The sequence below is a fragment of the Siniperca chuatsi genome, linkage group LG13, assembly GCF_020085105.1.
Source record: "Siniperca chuatsi isolate FFG_IHB_CAS linkage group LG13, ASM2008510v1, whole genome shotgun sequence".
Taxonomy (NCBI): domain Eukaryota; kingdom Metazoa; phylum Chordata; class Actinopteri; order Centrarchiformes; family Sinipercidae; genus Siniperca; species Siniperca chuatsi.
This window is the reverse complement of record NC_058054.1, coordinates 7,296,092-7,315,229: the sequence shown is the minus strand read 5'-3', so window position 1 is coordinate 7,315,229 and position 19,138 is coordinate 7,296,092. Positions and strand designations below refer to the sequence as shown.

The 19,138-nt window shown below is 40.5% G+C and overlaps 1 protein-coding gene across 3 annotated transcripts in view; it reads right to left on the bottom strand.

Moving 5' to 3' along the window:
* Positions 1 to 19,138, bottom strand: part of st6galnac5a (ST6 (alpha-N-acetyl-neuraminyl-2,3-beta-galactosyl-1,3)-N-acetylgalactosaminide alpha-2,6-sialyltransferase 5a) — a 42,608-nt gene that overhangs the window by 11,864 nt on the left and 11,606 nt on the right. For all 3 annotated transcript variants that reach the window (XM_044218808.1, XM_044218806.1, XM_044218807.1), the window contains exon 3: positions 4,321 to 4,733. In XM_044218808.1, coding sequence (XP_044074743.1) covers positions 4,321 to 4,733 — 413 coding nt within the window. The remainder of the gene's footprint in view (positions 1 to 4,320; positions 4,734 to 19,138) is intronic.

Here is a 19,138-nt window from a genome sequence, read left to right as displayed (position 1 = left end):
TTGAGAAAAATAATATTACAGATTCAATACTTGATCAAATAAGTCAAAATAGCAGCTGATGAGAACGAGAATTGTGCTGCTCTTTGGGTTTTTGTTGTTGCATTATATTAATTTCTAAAGAGCAGGTGTATTTTCATTGAGTTTATTATAATGGTCGTTCTGCAACTGCTGAGAGGTAAAGGTGTAATTAGTTGAAGGTGAAACACCTGCTGAACATCATCAGTGTACTCTTCTGGGGCCATGTAGATGAAACATTAGTAAAAAAAAAAAGATATTTTTTCTTGTGACTCATTATTTGATTCAAGGGTCCAGTTTTGTTTTTTTTGCTTCTCACACTAGAAACACCAGCAGGCACATACAGTGCAAGGGTTATTTATACTTGAAACCTTCAACCTGAGTGACTACAGTGATTAGAGGTTGTTTAGTATTGATTACTGATTTTAGGTACTTCATTTTTTTCTAAGGCTGTCTGTGTCTACAGCTATCTACAGCACAGCTCCCATTTCTGCATTCCTAAGGGCTGAAAATGGCAAAAAATAAAGCTGGAATTTCTTTTGTTTGCAACGTCTTTCAATGCATGTCCTTTGTACTAGATTGTACTTATGTCTTTTCTGACGTTCTCTCTCTTCCAGCAGCAGACTTTCTTTCCTGCTTCAGTTTGGTTCTTCCCCCCCCATTTTGTCTAATTTTCTATATATTCCTCCGTCTTAACATTGTAGGCTATTTGTTGTTCATTTCAACCCAATGTATAAAATGTATAACCTTAACTTAAAAAAAAATATTAAACATAACAAATAGGCTTTTGCTGTTACATTTTATCACAAAACGTGAGGATTTTTTAGACTACATTTAAAAAAATTAAAAATAAATCAAGCAGATGTAGGTTGAATCCTTGATATTTTGACTCGTCCAAGAAGGAAAAGCACAGGGGAAACAAACTGTGTTAACGATGTCTCAGTTGCATCAAATGTCCCAGTAAGCCATGACAGTGAGTCAGCATGGATCAAATTAGGTACAACTAATTTGCAACAGCAAATACATTTGAAGGAAAGGTAATGCTGGCTGGATTACATATTTTTTTATTAACCTAATTACGAAATGTTGTTAATTAACATATTTGGCAAGTCGCAAAAATCAGCTCACTTGTTTTCCTGCCATGACAAAATGTCCGCTGTGAAAATGGTCTATTGGCTATTCCTGCTTTGCCCTGCACACCTGAGGTCCACCTTCACAGGTGATTTTGCTTATTTTGGCTGATTAGACCACTTTCCAGGTCTGTGTGGGTGTACACAGACTGTAGCACAAATTCTAACTGAATTTCTGTTATGCGAATATTAGAAGTTGGGTGCATCGAGATAAACAGTTGGTGGTGCTAATTCTCACTCGTTTTTCTCCCCTGGGTTTTTATACCCAAATTGAAAATGTGCATAAAAACTGTTGGATGGAAACATACCTGATAGGCAGAGCAAATTAACACCTTTATCCTTTATTAGTTTATAGAAATATGGAAGAAGTATGTTCCAGCATAAGCATGCCCACCTTGAACCTGAGCGTCAGCCAAAATAACTGAAAACACGTGTGGGTGTGCATGGCCTTTAAAGGTTACTCTTACACTGTGTTATAAAAAGGAGTGAATTTCTTGTTAAACGTGTCTATTCTTCACTTTTAGCAGGGAACCTTTTATTCCTAAATTGATTCTTTAGAGTATTCCTAAGTAACAATTCTAGGAAAAGATAAATTTGGGCTCGGGTCTTAAAGGAGGTCTGGTTCTGGTCACTCTAGATCCACTTCAGCTTGTGAGGCTCCTGTTGTGACTCTCCGCTGCAGCAGCTGTTGCACGTTCTCCGTTGCACAGTGGGCCTGCTGTGGCTTCTCTTTTCCTCTGTCTGACCTTTTCTCATAAGACAACCCAGAATACTTTATATACACACACAACACAATACTTTTCCAGGACTGCCGAGGCTTCAGCTGGCATTTCTTCAGCTTCTCTAACAGCAGGTAGATTTGCTGTTAAAGGTAGTTAGCGATTACAATAAAAGCATTACGTGAACATAAAACACCGAATAGAAAAAAATAAGTTATTTCAAAAGCAAATTTGTCTTTAATTACCGGTTGAGCCTCATTCCTGCTTGGCAATTTAACGCAGAGGATGCAGAGGGACACCTGTTTTTCATTGCTCCTCTGCTGGTGTTATTAAAATATCCCACACCATCTTAATTACCTTCACTGAAATGGCATAACCCATAATCACAATTACAGGCTTGCAGGGTTGATTACACAGAAATTCTGCTATTCATGCTGCTCACACAGGCTCCCAATCCTTAAAAGACAATAGGATTTATTTTATAAATTAGGTATAAAATATTGTTATTTCATAAAAGGGACGGCACATTTTGCATACTAATGGCTCCCTTTAAACCTTTTTCAAACATTAGAAAGAAATATAAGTAATGGGCTTTCTTTGTCTTCCCACACTCTACAGAGCAGAAATGACCTCAAAAAATCCTCACATATTAATGCATAATGCTATAAAGGATAACAGTACAACAGAAGCTGCCTGCTCACTGTAAACATTTACCATGATTGTTGGCAAAGATCCTGAAAGATGGATGTCGGAGCTATTCACCAAATCCTCTACTCAGCAATTTCCCCCCCCCGACATCTATCTTAAGCTGTAGTTGGATTCAGTCGCCACTGACAAAGGCTCAGACAAAGAGAAAGAGACACAAACAGTGTGTCGCATTTTCATTAAGCATTAATGGCCACGAGACAAAGAACTCAGCTTGGACTCATTAAATCTGAGTCCTTTAACACCGTTCAGCTTGAGAGAAGGTGTTGCAGAAACAAAAACTCAGAGCTGCGTTTTCTAAATCATTTGTACATCACAGGCAAGCAAAGGAGAGGGTATTTCATGTTGAGCATTGACCACTTTGAAATATTTCCCTTGGCGATACATTCATGTAGTTGCAGGAGACTCCAACATCTGAGAGCCGTCCCAACGCATGACACTAACACATTCACAGTTTACTTACTGATATCTTTTTAGCTTAATTTTCAAAAACAACACAGATTGCGAATGCAGCAGCGTGCTTTTCCACAGCCAACTCTCATATCTTTGATTTTTGGGGCTTCCTACAAGCTCTGACAGTACCGTATTAACAACTGTTAGAACTGTGTTGCTTTGTAATGACCTTTGACAAAAAAAACCAAAAAACAAAACTATTAAACATTCACGACTACACATTGAAGTTGGTGGGTTACCTAGTTTAACCTCTTTCTGCAGTGTTCCCTGGCCTGTGAACGTCGGCATCTACAATTTCTTTACATGTGAAACAAGTTGCTCATTTACCAAAACTAAGGACTATATCATATACCAAGTGAGAATAAAAATTTGGGGGCACGAATTGTGCACAAGAACTATTAATTTGAGGGTACAAAATACTAATACTGTGGTAGAATTTACTAAGTGGAATATTACTGGATTGTTTGTTGTTATACATGTCGAAGAAACTATAAACCTTTAACCATGTTAGAAAGTGGCCTTGTATTTTTGCACTTTTTTGGTCTACCAACCACTCAATGCACTTTACAACACTTGTCACATTTCACCCAGTCACATGTTAGAAGATGCATGTTGCATATTGAGTGCTTCTTCTCCTTGGGCCCAAATAAAATAAATACATTCATACAATCGAGGCTGACCACAGAGCTTTACATTCAGCATAATTCAAATAATGTCTTTGCACGAATGATCAAAAATTGTTCTGTTAAGACCATTTAAAGAAATAGATTTTTGGAGCCCAGAGGAGAAATCTAATCCACCAGCCTTCCAAATGAACTAAGCCACACATTGTTCCTCACGCCGCTGCACATTTTTGCCTCGTCTTGCAGCTTGTTTGAGCATTTTGCCCAATCCTTACAATAACTACGCCTATTAGAAAGTTGTGGTGCGTAATCATTATGATGAGAACTGGCCCTCAAGCACAACCGCAATATAACAACATCACCGTAATTTAGGGCTCCAACTAGATTCTTTTCATTATTGTTGTCGATTTATTTGTTGTTTAATTAATGGATTACTCGTTTAGTTAATAAAATTCCCTGGAGCCCAAGGTGAAGATGTCAAATTGCATATTTGTCTGACCAACAGTCTAAATTTAAAAGATATTATATATTAATCTTAACCTACTGTAATTACATCGGCTAAATACACTGTCCTCCAAGCATCAAAGCAGCATAATCAAAATCAGAATGACTTCCCTCCTTATTACATTCTCATACAGTGATTGTGATAGTGATGCCCTCCTCTCTTTCCCTTACCTGTCCTTGCCCGTCTCCTTCTTGAAGAGCTCGTCGAACTGCAGCATCTTCTGCCAGGAGATGATGTAGACTTTGAGTTTGGGCAGCACCTGGTTCATCAGTCTCAGGTTGTTGTACACTAGGCCCTTCCCGTCGCGCCTCATGTAGCTGCTGGGGCCCCAGAAGATGAACACTGTGTCCTGGCTGGCGTTGAGCAGCTCGTGGCGACTACGCAGGACCCTCTGCATGCTGGAGTGAGCGATGACGCGCAGGGAGGTGCGGCGCCCGGCGTCGCGGGCGTAACCTCTGGCGGTGGGGGCATCGTTCATGCGGATGACACACTCGGCCCGGTCGATCTCTTCACCCCGGCCGCCACCAATGAGGTGACCTGAGCTGGTCACCAGGGCGCAGGTCTGGCAGTGCATCCTGAGAGGCTGATTGATGGAAGCAAGGAAGGAAAAAACAAGAATGAAGTAAACAGGGGAAAAAATAAACTTTCTCATACTAATATGTACTGTGCATCAAACTATTTGGCCTCCTGATTCCCTGTGGAAGCACCCGCAGCACTGCCAGCAGAATTTCTGTTAGTTTTGAACCATATTTGTTATAAACTCTACAAACTTTTTTTTTTTTCTTTCAGTCAAGTCAAATCAAAAATGCTCTGAAAGTTCTGTTCAGCCCTGGCTTATACAGAAATATGCAAAGCAGACAGAAATGCACACCTAGGGGAACTTTGGTAAAAAGCTACACTGTGTGTTTGAGGAAGAAAATGCTTTGTTGACAAATGGGTAGCGACAGAGCCTTCTGGGGATATGTAGCTTGTCATATTGCTTTGCGATTGGTAGAAACCCCGGGGTCTTACAAAGGATTCACCTTAAATCTTTCTCCCACTCACACACCACAGAGGAATGTGTGTTTACCTCAAAAACAACAGTTCTGATGCATAAAATTCATATTGAATTCATATCAAATCTGAACCTATAAAATATTTAGCATATAATATATTTAATATAGGAAAGATACTACTGATAATAATACATATGATGAATATGTGGATTAAATACATAAAACACACACACACACACACACACACACACACAAAACAGCTTAGTACTTTATCAAAAAATTTGACATTGCTTCCAACCTGATCAGGGGGTTTCTTTAACCTGGTATGCCTTTGGTTTTTTTCATGTATGTACAAATTACTGTATATAAAAAAGGGCATATGGGTACCTATGTACAGTACATGTACATGCAGTATGTATCACTTACATGTGAGCGCAATGGGTATATGGTTATGTGGGTTGTAAATTATTACTATTATGTGGGCTGTGAGGTTTGTTGTGGGCTTTAAATATTATTGGGATGGTCTGTATTTATTTATGTACACTTGGATGAGAGATCCAGGTATAGTACGTGTTTATTTTTCTCATCTCTCCTGAGAGTTGTATTTTCAACTTTGCTTGTCAATTACTTATCTTGAAATGATAACACATTGTGGCCTCCTGTTCTTTGTTTGATTGGTGAGAGCTGACATCTCACGTCCCCTTTTCCTTTTTATTATTATCTATATACTGTATTGATAAAATCTTCAAAAGTAAAAAAATAAAAAAAATAAAGCGGAGTGAAACAAACCGCCACAAAAAAATCTCTCACATATTGTCTATAACAAACCTGATGAGGTATAGTAATCTAAGTTGAGCTGAAACAATTATGATAATCAACAATTTTGATAATCATTTGTCAAATTTTAAACTAAATAAATAAATAAAGTTTGGTTCCAGCGTCTCATTTCTGAATATTTGCCCGTTTTCTTTGTCTTCTGTGATACTACATTGAATATCTTTTGGACTGTTGGTCAGACGAAACAAGACATTAGCAATGAATATGTCAACTTGGACAACTGTTTAAAATTTTGATGGACATGATCATTTTCTGAGATTTTATAGACCAAATCGATTAAACAAGAAAATATTTGACAGATCAATCAATAATGAAAATAACAGTTTCAGCCCTAGATCTGAGCAGTAGAGTCATATTTGTGTCTCTGGCACGTTCCACCACCAAATGCAACAACCATGTTGTGGTATTTTGCTAATTTAAATGACATCTATGGCTGTAATTATCTTCCTGATTATTCTGCGGTTTATTTCTTTACACAGCCATAAAACCATCCCCTGTTGTTGTTAGATGAAGAGACACAGACACTGTTTGAGACAACACTGCAAGTCTTATATTTATACATTTATAGTTAATTGGGTGTGGCCTCTTTTTCTCCACAGCATGCTTATTTGAGGGTGTGCATGCACATACATCATTAACATTAGACCTACTTGTCTATGTTAAGCTGCTCTACATGTTGGTGTGTGTGTGTGTGTGTGTGTGTGTGTGTGTGTGTGTGTGTGTGTGTGTGTGTGTGTGTGTGAGAGAGGCTGCTACACATGAACTTTGTATATGTGCATGTAGGTGTGTCTGGGATTTTCTTTGCTTCCACACAGACCCCTGCACTGAAAATCAATGATATGCCTGCAGAGCCCTCTAATGTGCCCTGAAATATCTCCCCAGCAGAAATATAGTGGTTATTTACATTCTTACAGCCATGGAAAATTTACATTTTCATGGCATTAACAAGAACAAATGATTATAGCTGGATGTGTGTGGGGGGGAAGAAGATGTGTCATTATCATCCTCATCTGCTGACTTTGACTTAGTGGCAGATTACCAACAGAACAGGCTCATCTAGTTAAGGAGCAGAAGGGAGAAAGGTAGAGAGGGGGGAAAGAGAAGGAGACAGAGAGAAGGAAAGAAACTGAGTGAGAAAGTGGTTAAAACAAGGAAAGAAGAAATGATGGCGAAAGACAAAGAGATATGTGGAGGCAGTGAGAGCCACCCCGGTGCCGTAGTGTTTGATGAAATGTTGAGCTAATGAGGTCCTGGCGGTCTACACCATCAACAGCAGCATCCATCCATTCCTCCCATTTCTCCCCCATGCCCTACCCACTCCCACCTGGCAGCGTCTTGACAGCCAATCTGGCTGTAGAGCTGCGGCACCAGTGGAGCAGGTCAGAAATCCCATTTTCACCGAGGGGTTTTTAAGTGGCTCCACAGACCCTATTCTCTCCTCCTCTGTCTCACAGAGAATTTAAGTGGGCCTTGCTGGCCAGAATTGGCCCCTTCAGGGAGCTCGGTCAGGCTATTACCGAGAAATAGGTTGGATAGTCTGGACAAGGCTCCCCATATCGGACGGAATTACGTGACCCGTCCAATATGGTGGTTTGGGTTGAGGCAAACTGTAGTTTACCTCAGAACTGGATGTGAGCGTCTCCTGACTCTTAAAAACGGAACATGTCAGTCAAACTGAATTGATCCTCGCCAAAACTCCAGTGAAAATTGTGCTCCACACAATGATTCATGGAATAAATGGTTCATAATTCAAAACACATGTATCATTTATGTATTTGAAAATCACTGGCTTTGTTCTCTGTAACAGAACAAAACACCTTTGATCACAATTTAAAAAGGTTCACTGCGTCTAAACTCCGGGTGTTAAGGTTCTTTAAAAGTGTCCTGTTACATCACCGGAACAAAGCTCCAAGCAGGAATGTAACCCAAGTGAATATCCAAACTAAATAATGAATTCTGATTACCATTAGGCTATTTTTGTCTTACTGGAAGCACAAAAATAGACAAGAAAGAAGAAAAATAACTGTTTTCAGGAAATGTTTTTTAGGTTTGCACAAAACACTCATAGAAATGAGTTCTGTTCTGCAGTGGAGCTGCACTACTTAAAGCTAGGGTAGGTAACGTTGGAGAAACTAGCAAGAGACAGCTACATTTTAAAAGTATCCAACTGAAAAAAATCCTACCCCTCCCTTCAGGCCTCCCTCCAAAGTCACTCCCCCAAAACACATTTTCATTTTCAATGAGTGCACGGGCAGAGTGGTATTTAAGGTACTTTTAAAAAGGTATTTTATGCTACTTCTACTCCACTACAGTTCAGAAGGAAATATATTACTTTTTACTCCACTACATTTATTATTAAATGTTAGTAGTTACTTTTCAGATTCAGATCAAGGTTTTAAATTAAAAAAAACATATGTGCAGTGTTAAGATGGGGTCCCTTGTCACATTTCAGATGTCTAAGAGCAGTTTCACCAAAGAGACATTTCCCCCCTAAACTTCTCACATGATTTCATAAATAACTGTTTGTGGCTCAAAGAGGTAAAAGTATTTTACAATATTTCACAAAAAAGCAAAAAAAAAAAAAAAAGATTATAGAAAAGTCCAAAACATTAATACAAATTTGTGTAGCTGAACTTTATTTTATTAATCATCTCACAACCCCTCAGATTTATCTCCTGACCCTTTTGAAGGGACCAGACCCCTAAACACTGGACTAAAGTACCAAACTGTATATAAAGTAGTTAAAACTAGCTCCACCGTGACCAGCTACAACAGTAAAATTCTGCTTATACATTGATGCATCAGTACAATCGTGTCATCTATAATAATAATATATCAGTCACGGGACATTTTTCTGAAGAATGAGTATTTTTACTTGATATATTTTGCTGATAATACTTTGCTGTACTTTCACTTAAGAGTTTGAATGGAGGTGACCATATTGGGAGAATAGCGCAAAGCAGAGTTTAAACCTGTGTCCATTCCTGTTTTAAACTTTCTTGTTGTCCTGACAGCCCCATTTAGATTTTGACAACTCAGTTTCAGTTTCATACAGTACAATGATATAAAAGTAATTTTGCATCACCTTGTGAAGGGATAGAGGGTGTCTTTTATGCTGTACAGATTGTAAAGCCCCTTGAAGCAAATTTGTGATTTGTGGCCCATCATAGTTTCGCAGATAAGTCTTGTTTCATTCATTTAAGTTTACTATCATAGCAAACAGAGCAAACAGAGAAAAGCAGCAAATCCTCACATTTGAGAAGCTGGACCCAGTAAGCTTACTTCTTCCTAACTTATTAGCTCACAGAATGACTTAGAGGGATGAAGGGTAACCTTGTCCCACTTGTGGAACACACCGGGAGCCTGCCCTGGTTTCACTAAACCCATCCATCCATCCAAAATGGCCTAGTAAAAGTACGAAAACACCAGCATGCAGACAGACAACAGCCAGTCACATCTCTGCTCCGCCCGCCAGAGCGACAACCCAGACAGCGGCGACCGCCCTCCTCTGTTTCCTCATTCTGTCGGCATCTGAAGCCCCCTCTGCTTCCAGCGAGCCTGTCCTTTATAGGGCCGTATGAACCATTACTGCCTGGCCACCACTCCCCCTGCCTGACTTCCTGACCCGAGGAAAACACGGCTGTCAGAGCTGCAGGGATTAACCTTGAGAGATGGTGGAGGGGATGACAGGGAGAGGCAGCTCGGTCCCAGACCACCTGGGGAGGTGGTATCCTTGAGAACAGAGGGAGACAGGGTGGGTGGGGACCAAAGAGAGACGTTGTGTTACCGGATAGTGTTCTGGTGTTGATTCAAGCACTGAATAAACATGACGCTTGGTGTTATTAAAGGCTGTTTTGGACATCGTGCGAGTCAGAAGCCTGGTATTATTGAGTGGCATTTGGAGACCATGTACAAGAGTGTGTAATTAAAGAGCAGGAAGGAATAAAAGCCATAGAGGACTCATATAATCACACATTATTACTTTGTGATTGTAGTTGAAAAGATCGAGCAGTTCGGCCGGCCTGATTGGCTTCGTAGTCAGCGCTCAGAGCCCATGGGTAACACAGGCAATAATTGGTGGTTAAAACTCACATGGGTCTTAAGGGGGCATGAAATCAGCTTTAATTCCTCACCCGACTCAAACCCTCCCTTCCCCAACTCATCTCTGTCCCTTGAGGAAAAGACATACTTACACTGCAGCGAACCATTACGCTTGACATATGCCATACCCCCTCAGAGCGGAGAAATAGCATTCAAGTGTTGTTATTGATTTTGTGTGGCTGAATGCAGGAGGAAGGGGGATCGAGCGCGGGCTTAGTGAAGATGCCGGTCTTCAAGGATGCCAAATGGAGGATATGGCCGGTAAATGTGAGCATTGAGGGGCAGTAATCATCCAGCTCAGCAGGATGCTGTCTGGCTGTCTAGTATCGCCTAGAAATACCAGCATTTTAAACCTCCTCCAGGCTGACCTTTAGGCTCGTCAAAAACACCTTTGTTTTCTATAACCTCCTCAGAGAGAAGGCTTCTACCCACAGCCGGAAATTAATGGTGGCTTGAAGCAAAAATGCTCTTGAAAGTTTTTAAAAAATGTTTTTAAAAAATTTAAAAAAAAAAAAGAGGGGGACCTCAAACGTATGTTTTATTGTATGTCCCCCTGCTCATGCGTTGTTCACTGGGTTGTGAATGCAACTTTTGTCCTCCATGGCCATTGGTTTCTGGTGGGTCACATTCACCAGTGTCATATGGGTGAGGAATAACAGTGAGTTTTGATCAGAAAATAACCAAAGATGCAGCCTATAACAGTACAAATGTTAGCGGCCACACGGCCAAGAGTAGAAATGTTTATACTGGATGCAAGGGATTAACGAGTCCCACCGTAGATACCTACAGTACAGTGTAGGTTTTGATTTATAGATCACCACCGCAACATTATACGTGTGTATTGTATGTGATCTCCTGCTTTAATTATACTCCCACAGTAACTGAGTGTAAGGGTGAGTTAGGGTGGAAAGGTCCGCCCTGTTTCATTACCGAATGGGAATATTCTGTGCAGTCACTGTTTTCACGTTGAGTCATATCGGGGTTGCAGTGAACAGAAGGTCTGCAGAGGAAATGGCTTTATTAGATGTTTTGTTACTGAAACTGAGTGCATACCAGAGCCTTTTTTAAAACTTCCTTCACGTTGTCTTCTATAGGCATCAGAAACTTGAAGACACAAGCAGCCCTTGCTGACCAATCACAGTTCTTGTGGCCCCCACATAGCTGCCGTTTATACCGCATAACCCCTTAATGCCGAAGTAAAAATGAAGCTTTACAGCCAACATGCACAATGACAATGCTAACATGCTGATGTTTAGCAGGTATGATGTTTACCATGTTCATTAGCTAGACATAAGGAAACATGAATCTGTGAACCACATTTCATGGCAATCCAACCTATAGTTGTCATGATATCTCCCTTAAAACCACAAATATTAATCTCATGGTGGTGCTAGAGGAAAGGTCAGGGGATCGCCAATGTCATTAAGTATCCTCAGGGAACCATGACTGCCTGTAAAAAAATTTAATGGCAATCTATCTGATTTTGTGATATTTCACTGGATAAATAAAAACTTTGACCTGCTGGTGGCGAGATATTTCAGTGTGGACCGACCAACTGACCAACTTTAGCATTTTTAGCCATGGCTCTAGGGATGGCAAACAGCAAACGACCGTGTCAGCAACAAATAAAACAACCAATATTATAAAAAAAATCCAATAAAATCAATAGCAACAATGTGGAGTAGAGGACAGACTGATTGGGGAAAACAGCACCACAAACCTTTGTAAAGCCAGCTGTTTTCTAATAGAGTTAGTTCAAACATCTCACTGGGATGAATCAAGTGGATATTTGCAATGCTAATGTATATTTCATGATTCAGTCAAGTTGCCTGTGATAAAGACCATAAAAAAAGCTCCAAAATCAGATAAAAAAGGACAAAAATGCCCTAAAAAACAAGTTAATTTCTTAAGCTAGTTCTTACTGTGAGATCCAAAATGTGATGAAATTAATGATATGAAATTATGAAAAGGAGAGGGGGGAGAGAGAAATGCAAGGAGTGGATGAATAGTGAAACAAAACACCATTTAGAGTCGAAAGCAGCGAAGAAGGAGCGGGTGGGAGGGGCGGTACGAGTGCAGTTACCAATTAGAGTAAAATCTCAACAGCTGGAGGCAGCAGCAGTGAGAAAAAAAAGTGAATTCAGCTATGGCGGTAAAGACACTCTATTTAGAGGAGAATCAAACCTGCTACTATTATGCTGATGAGCGCTTGTGCACACAGGGTGAGTGTTGCAGGGCAGAGTCGATGGAGGAGGGCTTAGTTGGAGCTGTTTGTCCAGCATGCACGTTTGACCAGTCATTAGAGAGAGCCGAGGTGGGGAGCGAGCAAGCGCTGCTGAGGACTAATGAAGACGAGGAGAGGAGGAAGGAAGAGAAGGAGAGAGTGGATATCGAAACAGAGGCAATTAGGGATTCCAGCGGTCAGCAGTCGTACTCCAGGTTCCTGCTGCTCGGATGCTCTGGTCTTAATTAGGGCAGAGTTTTCTGTGAGCACCTTGAAAAGAAGACATCTTTGATGGAGGGCAATTATCTACTTCATGGGGAAAAAAAAGCATCTGGCCTAAAAAGAGACTAATGAAAATTCATTGATGGAGGTTGAGAGTGTTTTTTTGGATAACTGACATGGCTGATAGGTTGGTGTTTGGGGGCTGGGCTGGTTAAATTGAAACAAGAGCTGATATCATCCAGAGCGTTTGAAGAAGAGGAGAGACTGGTGGCTGAGCTCTGATCTTCAAAGCTAGCAGGGGTGTAGAGAGGGCTCTTCACTGCGCGTGTGTGTGTGGGAATTCAACACAGACAGTGCAACAGAGTGAAGATTTAATGTGAGCTTGTGTGCACATGTTTGTGATCAAAGTAAAAAAGTGTACAGCCATTGGAGAGGGATGCAACAGTTTAGAGGACATCAAACCGACTCTCTCACACACACACACAGAGGAAAAAACATGCCGCAGCAAAATACATCTGAAACTTTTGAACAAAAACTGCGTCTTACAATCAAACTACACTCACAACCAGAAAAACTGACTTCCAAATTTAAGTGGCAATTCAGTAGCCTAACAAGTGTAAACCAGAACCTCATGCTGTTTTTGTTCATTTTTAAAAACGGCAGATAATAGAGGACTGTTGTAGCCTGAGTAGGAGACAAAAATATTGATTAGGATAAAGTATAAAAATGAGGTGTAAAACAAAAATAGTTATGATGCAGCTGTTAATGGCAGCTCATAAAAACTTGATGGATAAATTGATGGTTACCTGAACTCAAATAAAGTGAATAATGTCAAAAGTAGCATATTAGCAGCGAGAGAGAGATTTTCCAAAGACAAATTCAGTGGAGGCAGCAAGAATAGAAAGAAGGGAAGAAGAAGAAGATGAGACAGAGCTTTGAGAGTATGGTACATATATAGAGACTGTCCGCACAGGCAAAACTAGACCGTTTGTTGTTTATTAAAATATCTAAAACAATCTGTGGTTACGTTTTCCAGCAAGCAACCTCTTGTGATCATGCAAATAGTGACTGTCCTCAAGAGAAAAACAATAGCTTTGATTGTTTTTGTTTTTTTAAAATAAACCCATTTTATGTTCAGTAGCAAGGGTAAAAGTAGCGTGACGTGTTCATCCAGCCGCAAAAAGTTAAATAGAAAGATAGTCGCATCACACTGTCTATTATTCGTTGTTAATGAAATCCGTACGACGGATAAATTCAAGCCTGTGTTTCCTGTTTCAGTGCGATCTACAGAAGGCTCTCAGAACGGTGACATTACTTTCTGTTTGGGGCTGAGTGTGGGGCGATTTTGTTGGTCAACTATGAAGACAATCTTTCCCTAACCAAACGTTCCAGCTTGGGTTTCAGGGCCCCTACAAGGGCTCATGAGATTATTGCCCAGGTAGGAAATAAGAAAAATAAATTCTGATACAAAAAAATCTGTCTATCTACGATAGAACACTCCTGGACGAATGAGGGACTACACCATCATACAAAAAAATGTGTATTTTTCTGACTTCTCTCTACTTTTTGCATCTTTTCTGACAAAATAATATAGTTTTACTTCTTGGCCGCTAAACACTATTCAAGTGAAACCTGAAAAGTAATATCCCCTTGTCGACTGAACTGCTCATACGAGGGCTCGCAAGAAGACATCGCTTAAAAAGGTAACAAGCAAAAAAAAAAAAAAAAAAAAAAAAAAAAAAAAAAAAAAAAAGGTTGGTAACCACTGTTTCAGGATATTAAATGCAGGAGACACATATAGATGTGGTAGATGACTGTACTACAGTACATTTCACTATACAGGTGTTGCTATTATTGTGTCCACCCACACAGCTTCATCTCTGTCCTACACTCTACTCCCTTGCCTTGCACTGCCTCCCCAATCAAAAATTCCCTTGTATCCGAAACACCTCTGCAGGCAGCTCATGTGAAGCCCAACTCTGCCCTGAAGGCAGGACTCTGTCATTAAACCTTAACCCTCTGCACAAAAGGTGAAAAGAAGAATGCTGCCCCTTGTTTGTATCTTTCTCTCTCTCTCTCTTTCCTCCCAAATATAACATGAACCTCCTCCTCTTCTTCCTCACCTCATCCAGCGTGGGTGACCCAGAGAGGAGAACACTTGCCGTGAGTTTCTATTAGAATGAGCTTCTGGAAAGACTGGACCCAGGCAGCCCGACATGTCAAGCCAGTGGAAGTGTGGAGGGAATCAGGTTGCGCTGTGTTACAACACACTGTTGGCTTAATTGGCTCCATATCAGCCTGCTAGCCGCTGGTGCAGACTGTACAATGATGCAGCCATTGCTTGTCCCTATAACCTCCACCCAGATACAGGAGGAGAGAGCTACTGCTGTGAGGACCACACAGGCACATCCCTGTAGGAATGATTGTCTTGGCATGAATACAAAAGATGAGGTGAAATTTTCCAGGTCTCTCCCTCTCCCCTCTTTTTGCTCTAAAATTGCAGCAGGAGGTGGCGAGTGGGGGAGATACAGGAGGAAAAAACCCCGGAGGAAATGACAGAGGGACATTAGGAAGAGAGAGGGAGGCAGAAAGATGTGAGAAAGACAGAGAGAGAGGGGGGCGTCATGATAGACAGAGGCGGGCTGAGGAGGGGAGGAAAATGAAAGGCAATCTGATAGATGAAAAAGAGGAGCAAGAATAAGGAGTGGCTGTCAAAGAAAGAAGCACTTTGGAGACCAAGAAATGTAGGGCAGGGCCTTCAGAGAGACACGGAGGGATTTCAGGGGCATCCTTTGATGAGGGTAAGTTAGAAATGCACACTCGCTTGCTTCACAGCTGCCAAAGTTATGACATCTGATAAGGTCATTATGCAAGCGTGAAGCGGGGCCCACGCAAACATCGTTAAAAACATCTGCAGGATTTCCCTTCCAGAGCGCGACCAGACACCTGAAGTCCATTCTGTTTGAGGGCTCACGGCCACCTTCCACATCACACCGTTTATTGATGTGTTGTGCTGATATGTTCCCATAATCCTTTCAGATCAGTTGTTGGGATTGATACGCACAGTTATCGCCCAGAGCGGCGTGGTAAACAATGGACTGAATCGATGACGAGAAGATGATCTTGTTAAGAGAAGTCTGGTGAGAGTAATGACTTGGAGGAGATGTCTGAGCACAAGGTGTGCGCCACTACTTCATGTTCACATCACGTCCACCCCTGCACTGCAAAAGTCCCTTTTCTACACAAGATACAACAAGTTGAAAATGAAACTGAAAGATAAAATGTGCAGTATAATCCTAGCGTGGAACTGAATATATGCACGGGTAGGGACAGCGGGAGGAAATCTGAATATGGCACTCAGGCGAACTGTAAACCGTCAAACTCGAGATGACAAGTTTGTTGTGAACAAGGGCAAACAGGCAATTTTCACACCAACGCAAAAACTTCTTCCAGTCTGGAGACTGGCTGTTAAATCTGGGAGTGCGAGTGTAATAAATCCCGTCAAGCTAAATCCCAAAGGAGCAATTACTGTTGTGTTCTCGCAATATAACAACAAACCCAAGAAAAACAAAAAGAAGACATCAATAATACATCGCCAATACTACAGTCCCTATGTGGGGGGAAAACTCTGCTTCCCTCTGAAAACATTTTCAATACTAAATATTCTAGTTGGAGTGTGTCCATTATGTGCTGAGAGACAGTAACCAAAAAGGGGTGTGCGAGTGTGTGAGTGAGAGAGAGAGTGTATAAAACACCAGCTGCCAGCGACAACACTCATCAAGCAGGAAGAATCTCCTGGGAGACGACAGATCTCATATTGGCAAGCAGGACACGCGAGTGTGTCTCGCAATCTCTCTCTGCTTGTGTGTATGTTTTGGTACATGTATGTCTGCACAGCATGTCAGTGGTGGAAAGTACCTAATTACATTTAAGTACTTAAGTACAGTTTTAAAGTACTTGTACTTTACTTGAGTATTGCCATTTTATGCAACTTTATACTTTAACTTAACATTTCAGAGAGAAATACTGTACTTTTTACTCCACTAGATATATCTGAGAGCTGTAGTAACAGTAAGATAGATATAGATTAAATCAGTGGTTTCTAAACTTTTTGGCTTGTTGCCCCTTACAAAAAAAACGCAGTCTAGTTGGGGCCCCTTGTCATGTTTCAGATGTCAATAAGTGCTTTTCCATCGACCTGTTTTTATGTGTATTTACAATTTGCGTCCGATAAAAACCTGAGTGGAAATGCTGGAAATTCGAAATAAAAAAAGCACAAATAGCACAAAAACATTTTTATGCTTGGCTGAGGTAGAAAAGTTGGTGTATTGTTTAAAACAAAATGTGACAAAGTGCAATGAACAGACAGAATCAATCATGACGTAAGAGACGACTAAAAGAGGCAGATGAAAAGATCTGTGTGGAGCGATGAGACTGTAACTTTCCTCAAATTAATGCATGAAACAAACAAATGTTATATTTCTGTCACGTTTTCCACATTGTTTCCCACCATTTGAGGTTTGACAGGAGCTTTTGATTACGTCGTCTCACTGTTCCCTCTTCTTCTGCAATGGTTTAATGGCACTCAACTGGAGAATTAGTGCCACCAACTTTTTATCTCGATGCGCCCAACTTCTGTGTAACAGTAGTGGATGGAAACACGCATTCATTTGCTTTCTTTTTTTCTGATTTTCTAGAAATTTGGTTAAAATTTGCACTACATTTGGATGGAAACTTGATCAATGAGTTGTTAGCAGTTCCACCAAAGAGTCATTTCCCTTCTAAACTTCCCAGATTGTGAAACTCAAAGAGGTAAAAGTATGCAATATTTCACAAAGAGGTACAAAATTAGAGAAGTCCAAAAATGTATACAAATTTGTGTATCAGAACTTTGTTTTTTCTTCTTTCTTACTATTATTAATCATCTCATGTACACTCAGATTTATCTTGTGACCCTTTGGTGGGGCCCGACCCCTACAGTATGTGGGACTGGACTAAACTACCTACCTGGATATTGAGTAGTTAAAATTAGCTCCACCTCAAACAGCTACAACTGTAAATACTTTTACTTAAGTAAAAGGGTCTGAGTATTTCTTCCACCACTGAGTGTGCAAACTCAAATTACTCATATCACTAATAAAATAATTTTTTTAACAAATTTACATTCCCATGGTGACCAAGTGGAACTTGTTTATGCTTTTTTCCACTGCGTTCCCAGAGACAGACTTTTAATAGAACAACGCTAATGAAATGAATCCCAATCCTAATGTTTGCTGCCATGGTAATGCTTATTCATTTACTTAATGCACAGGCACCTGAGGTGCGATAATAGCCAAACTGATGATTAGTAACATGCGAATGAGAGATTCATTCACACAGGTGGATCTGCACAATGAAAGAAATTACTCCTACCAGCAGCTCTGGAACTGACTCACATCAGTAAATGGCTGTTTGGAGGAGGTGTTTTTCCTTCTGGGTTTTTCACCAAGGTGATGAGCCTCATTAGTCTAATCCTGAGTGTATTCTGCCTAGCAGGAATTCACAAAAACACAAACAATGCACGCATGCATGCTAACAGCCTTCTGTTGGGGAGGTGCTCCCACACTGTTTTATCCCTTAATGAGCCCTGATCAGCGTTTCCCACGTTACCACATGCTGAAGGAAACAGCCACAGTGGTGATGGAAGTACTCGCTCCTGCACTTAAGTACCAACACAACAATGTAAAAATACCCCATTACAAGTAAAAGTCCTGCATTCAAAGTTAAGTAAAAGCCAAGTATTATCAGCAAAATGTACTCAAAGTAAAAGTACTCATTTTGCAGAAAAATGTGGCCTGTTAGAGATATATTATTAGCTTGTTAATACTGATACAACAGTGTGTAAGCAGCATTTTACAGCATTGTTTCTACTGAGGTGAAACTAATTACTTTACATACCATTAGGGAGTTTAATCTTGTGGTTCCCAACATGGGTTCTGGTCCCCTCCAATGGGTCACAAGATAAATCTGAAGGCTGGCGAGAGGATTAACAGTAGTAAGAAAGATGGAAAAAACTAAGTTTGCTTCTTAGTGAAATATTAGATATTTTTTACTCTTTGAGCCTCGGACAAGTATTTAAATGACTCAGTGTGAGAAGTTTAGAGGGTTCTTTGGCGGAACTGCCAGCAACTTATGGTCCACCACTGCTTTAATCTTTGACACTACATTGTATTTTATAAGATTATCCAGTGTTTTCAATGTAAATTCTTAATCTGAAAAGTAACTAGTAACTACAGCTGTCAGAATGTAGTGGAGCAGAGGTATAAAGTAGCATCACGTGAAAATACTCAAGTACTAGTACCTCAGAATTATACTTACGTATGGTACTTTTGTAAATGTACTTTGTTACTTTCCACCGCTGCACAGCCATCTGCTCTGTGGCTGAAGTTTGTAACAGTGTTAGAAGCATTAAAACTGATATTAATGCCTGCGCAGTCGATACTGTTCCTCTCGGTTATTAGCTGAACATCTGATGCTATTATCATCAAGGCTATCGTTGCATTATTAATGAGATGATGATGGAGGGCGGAATTAACACTGATTACGAGCCGAGGAAATGGAGTCATCTTC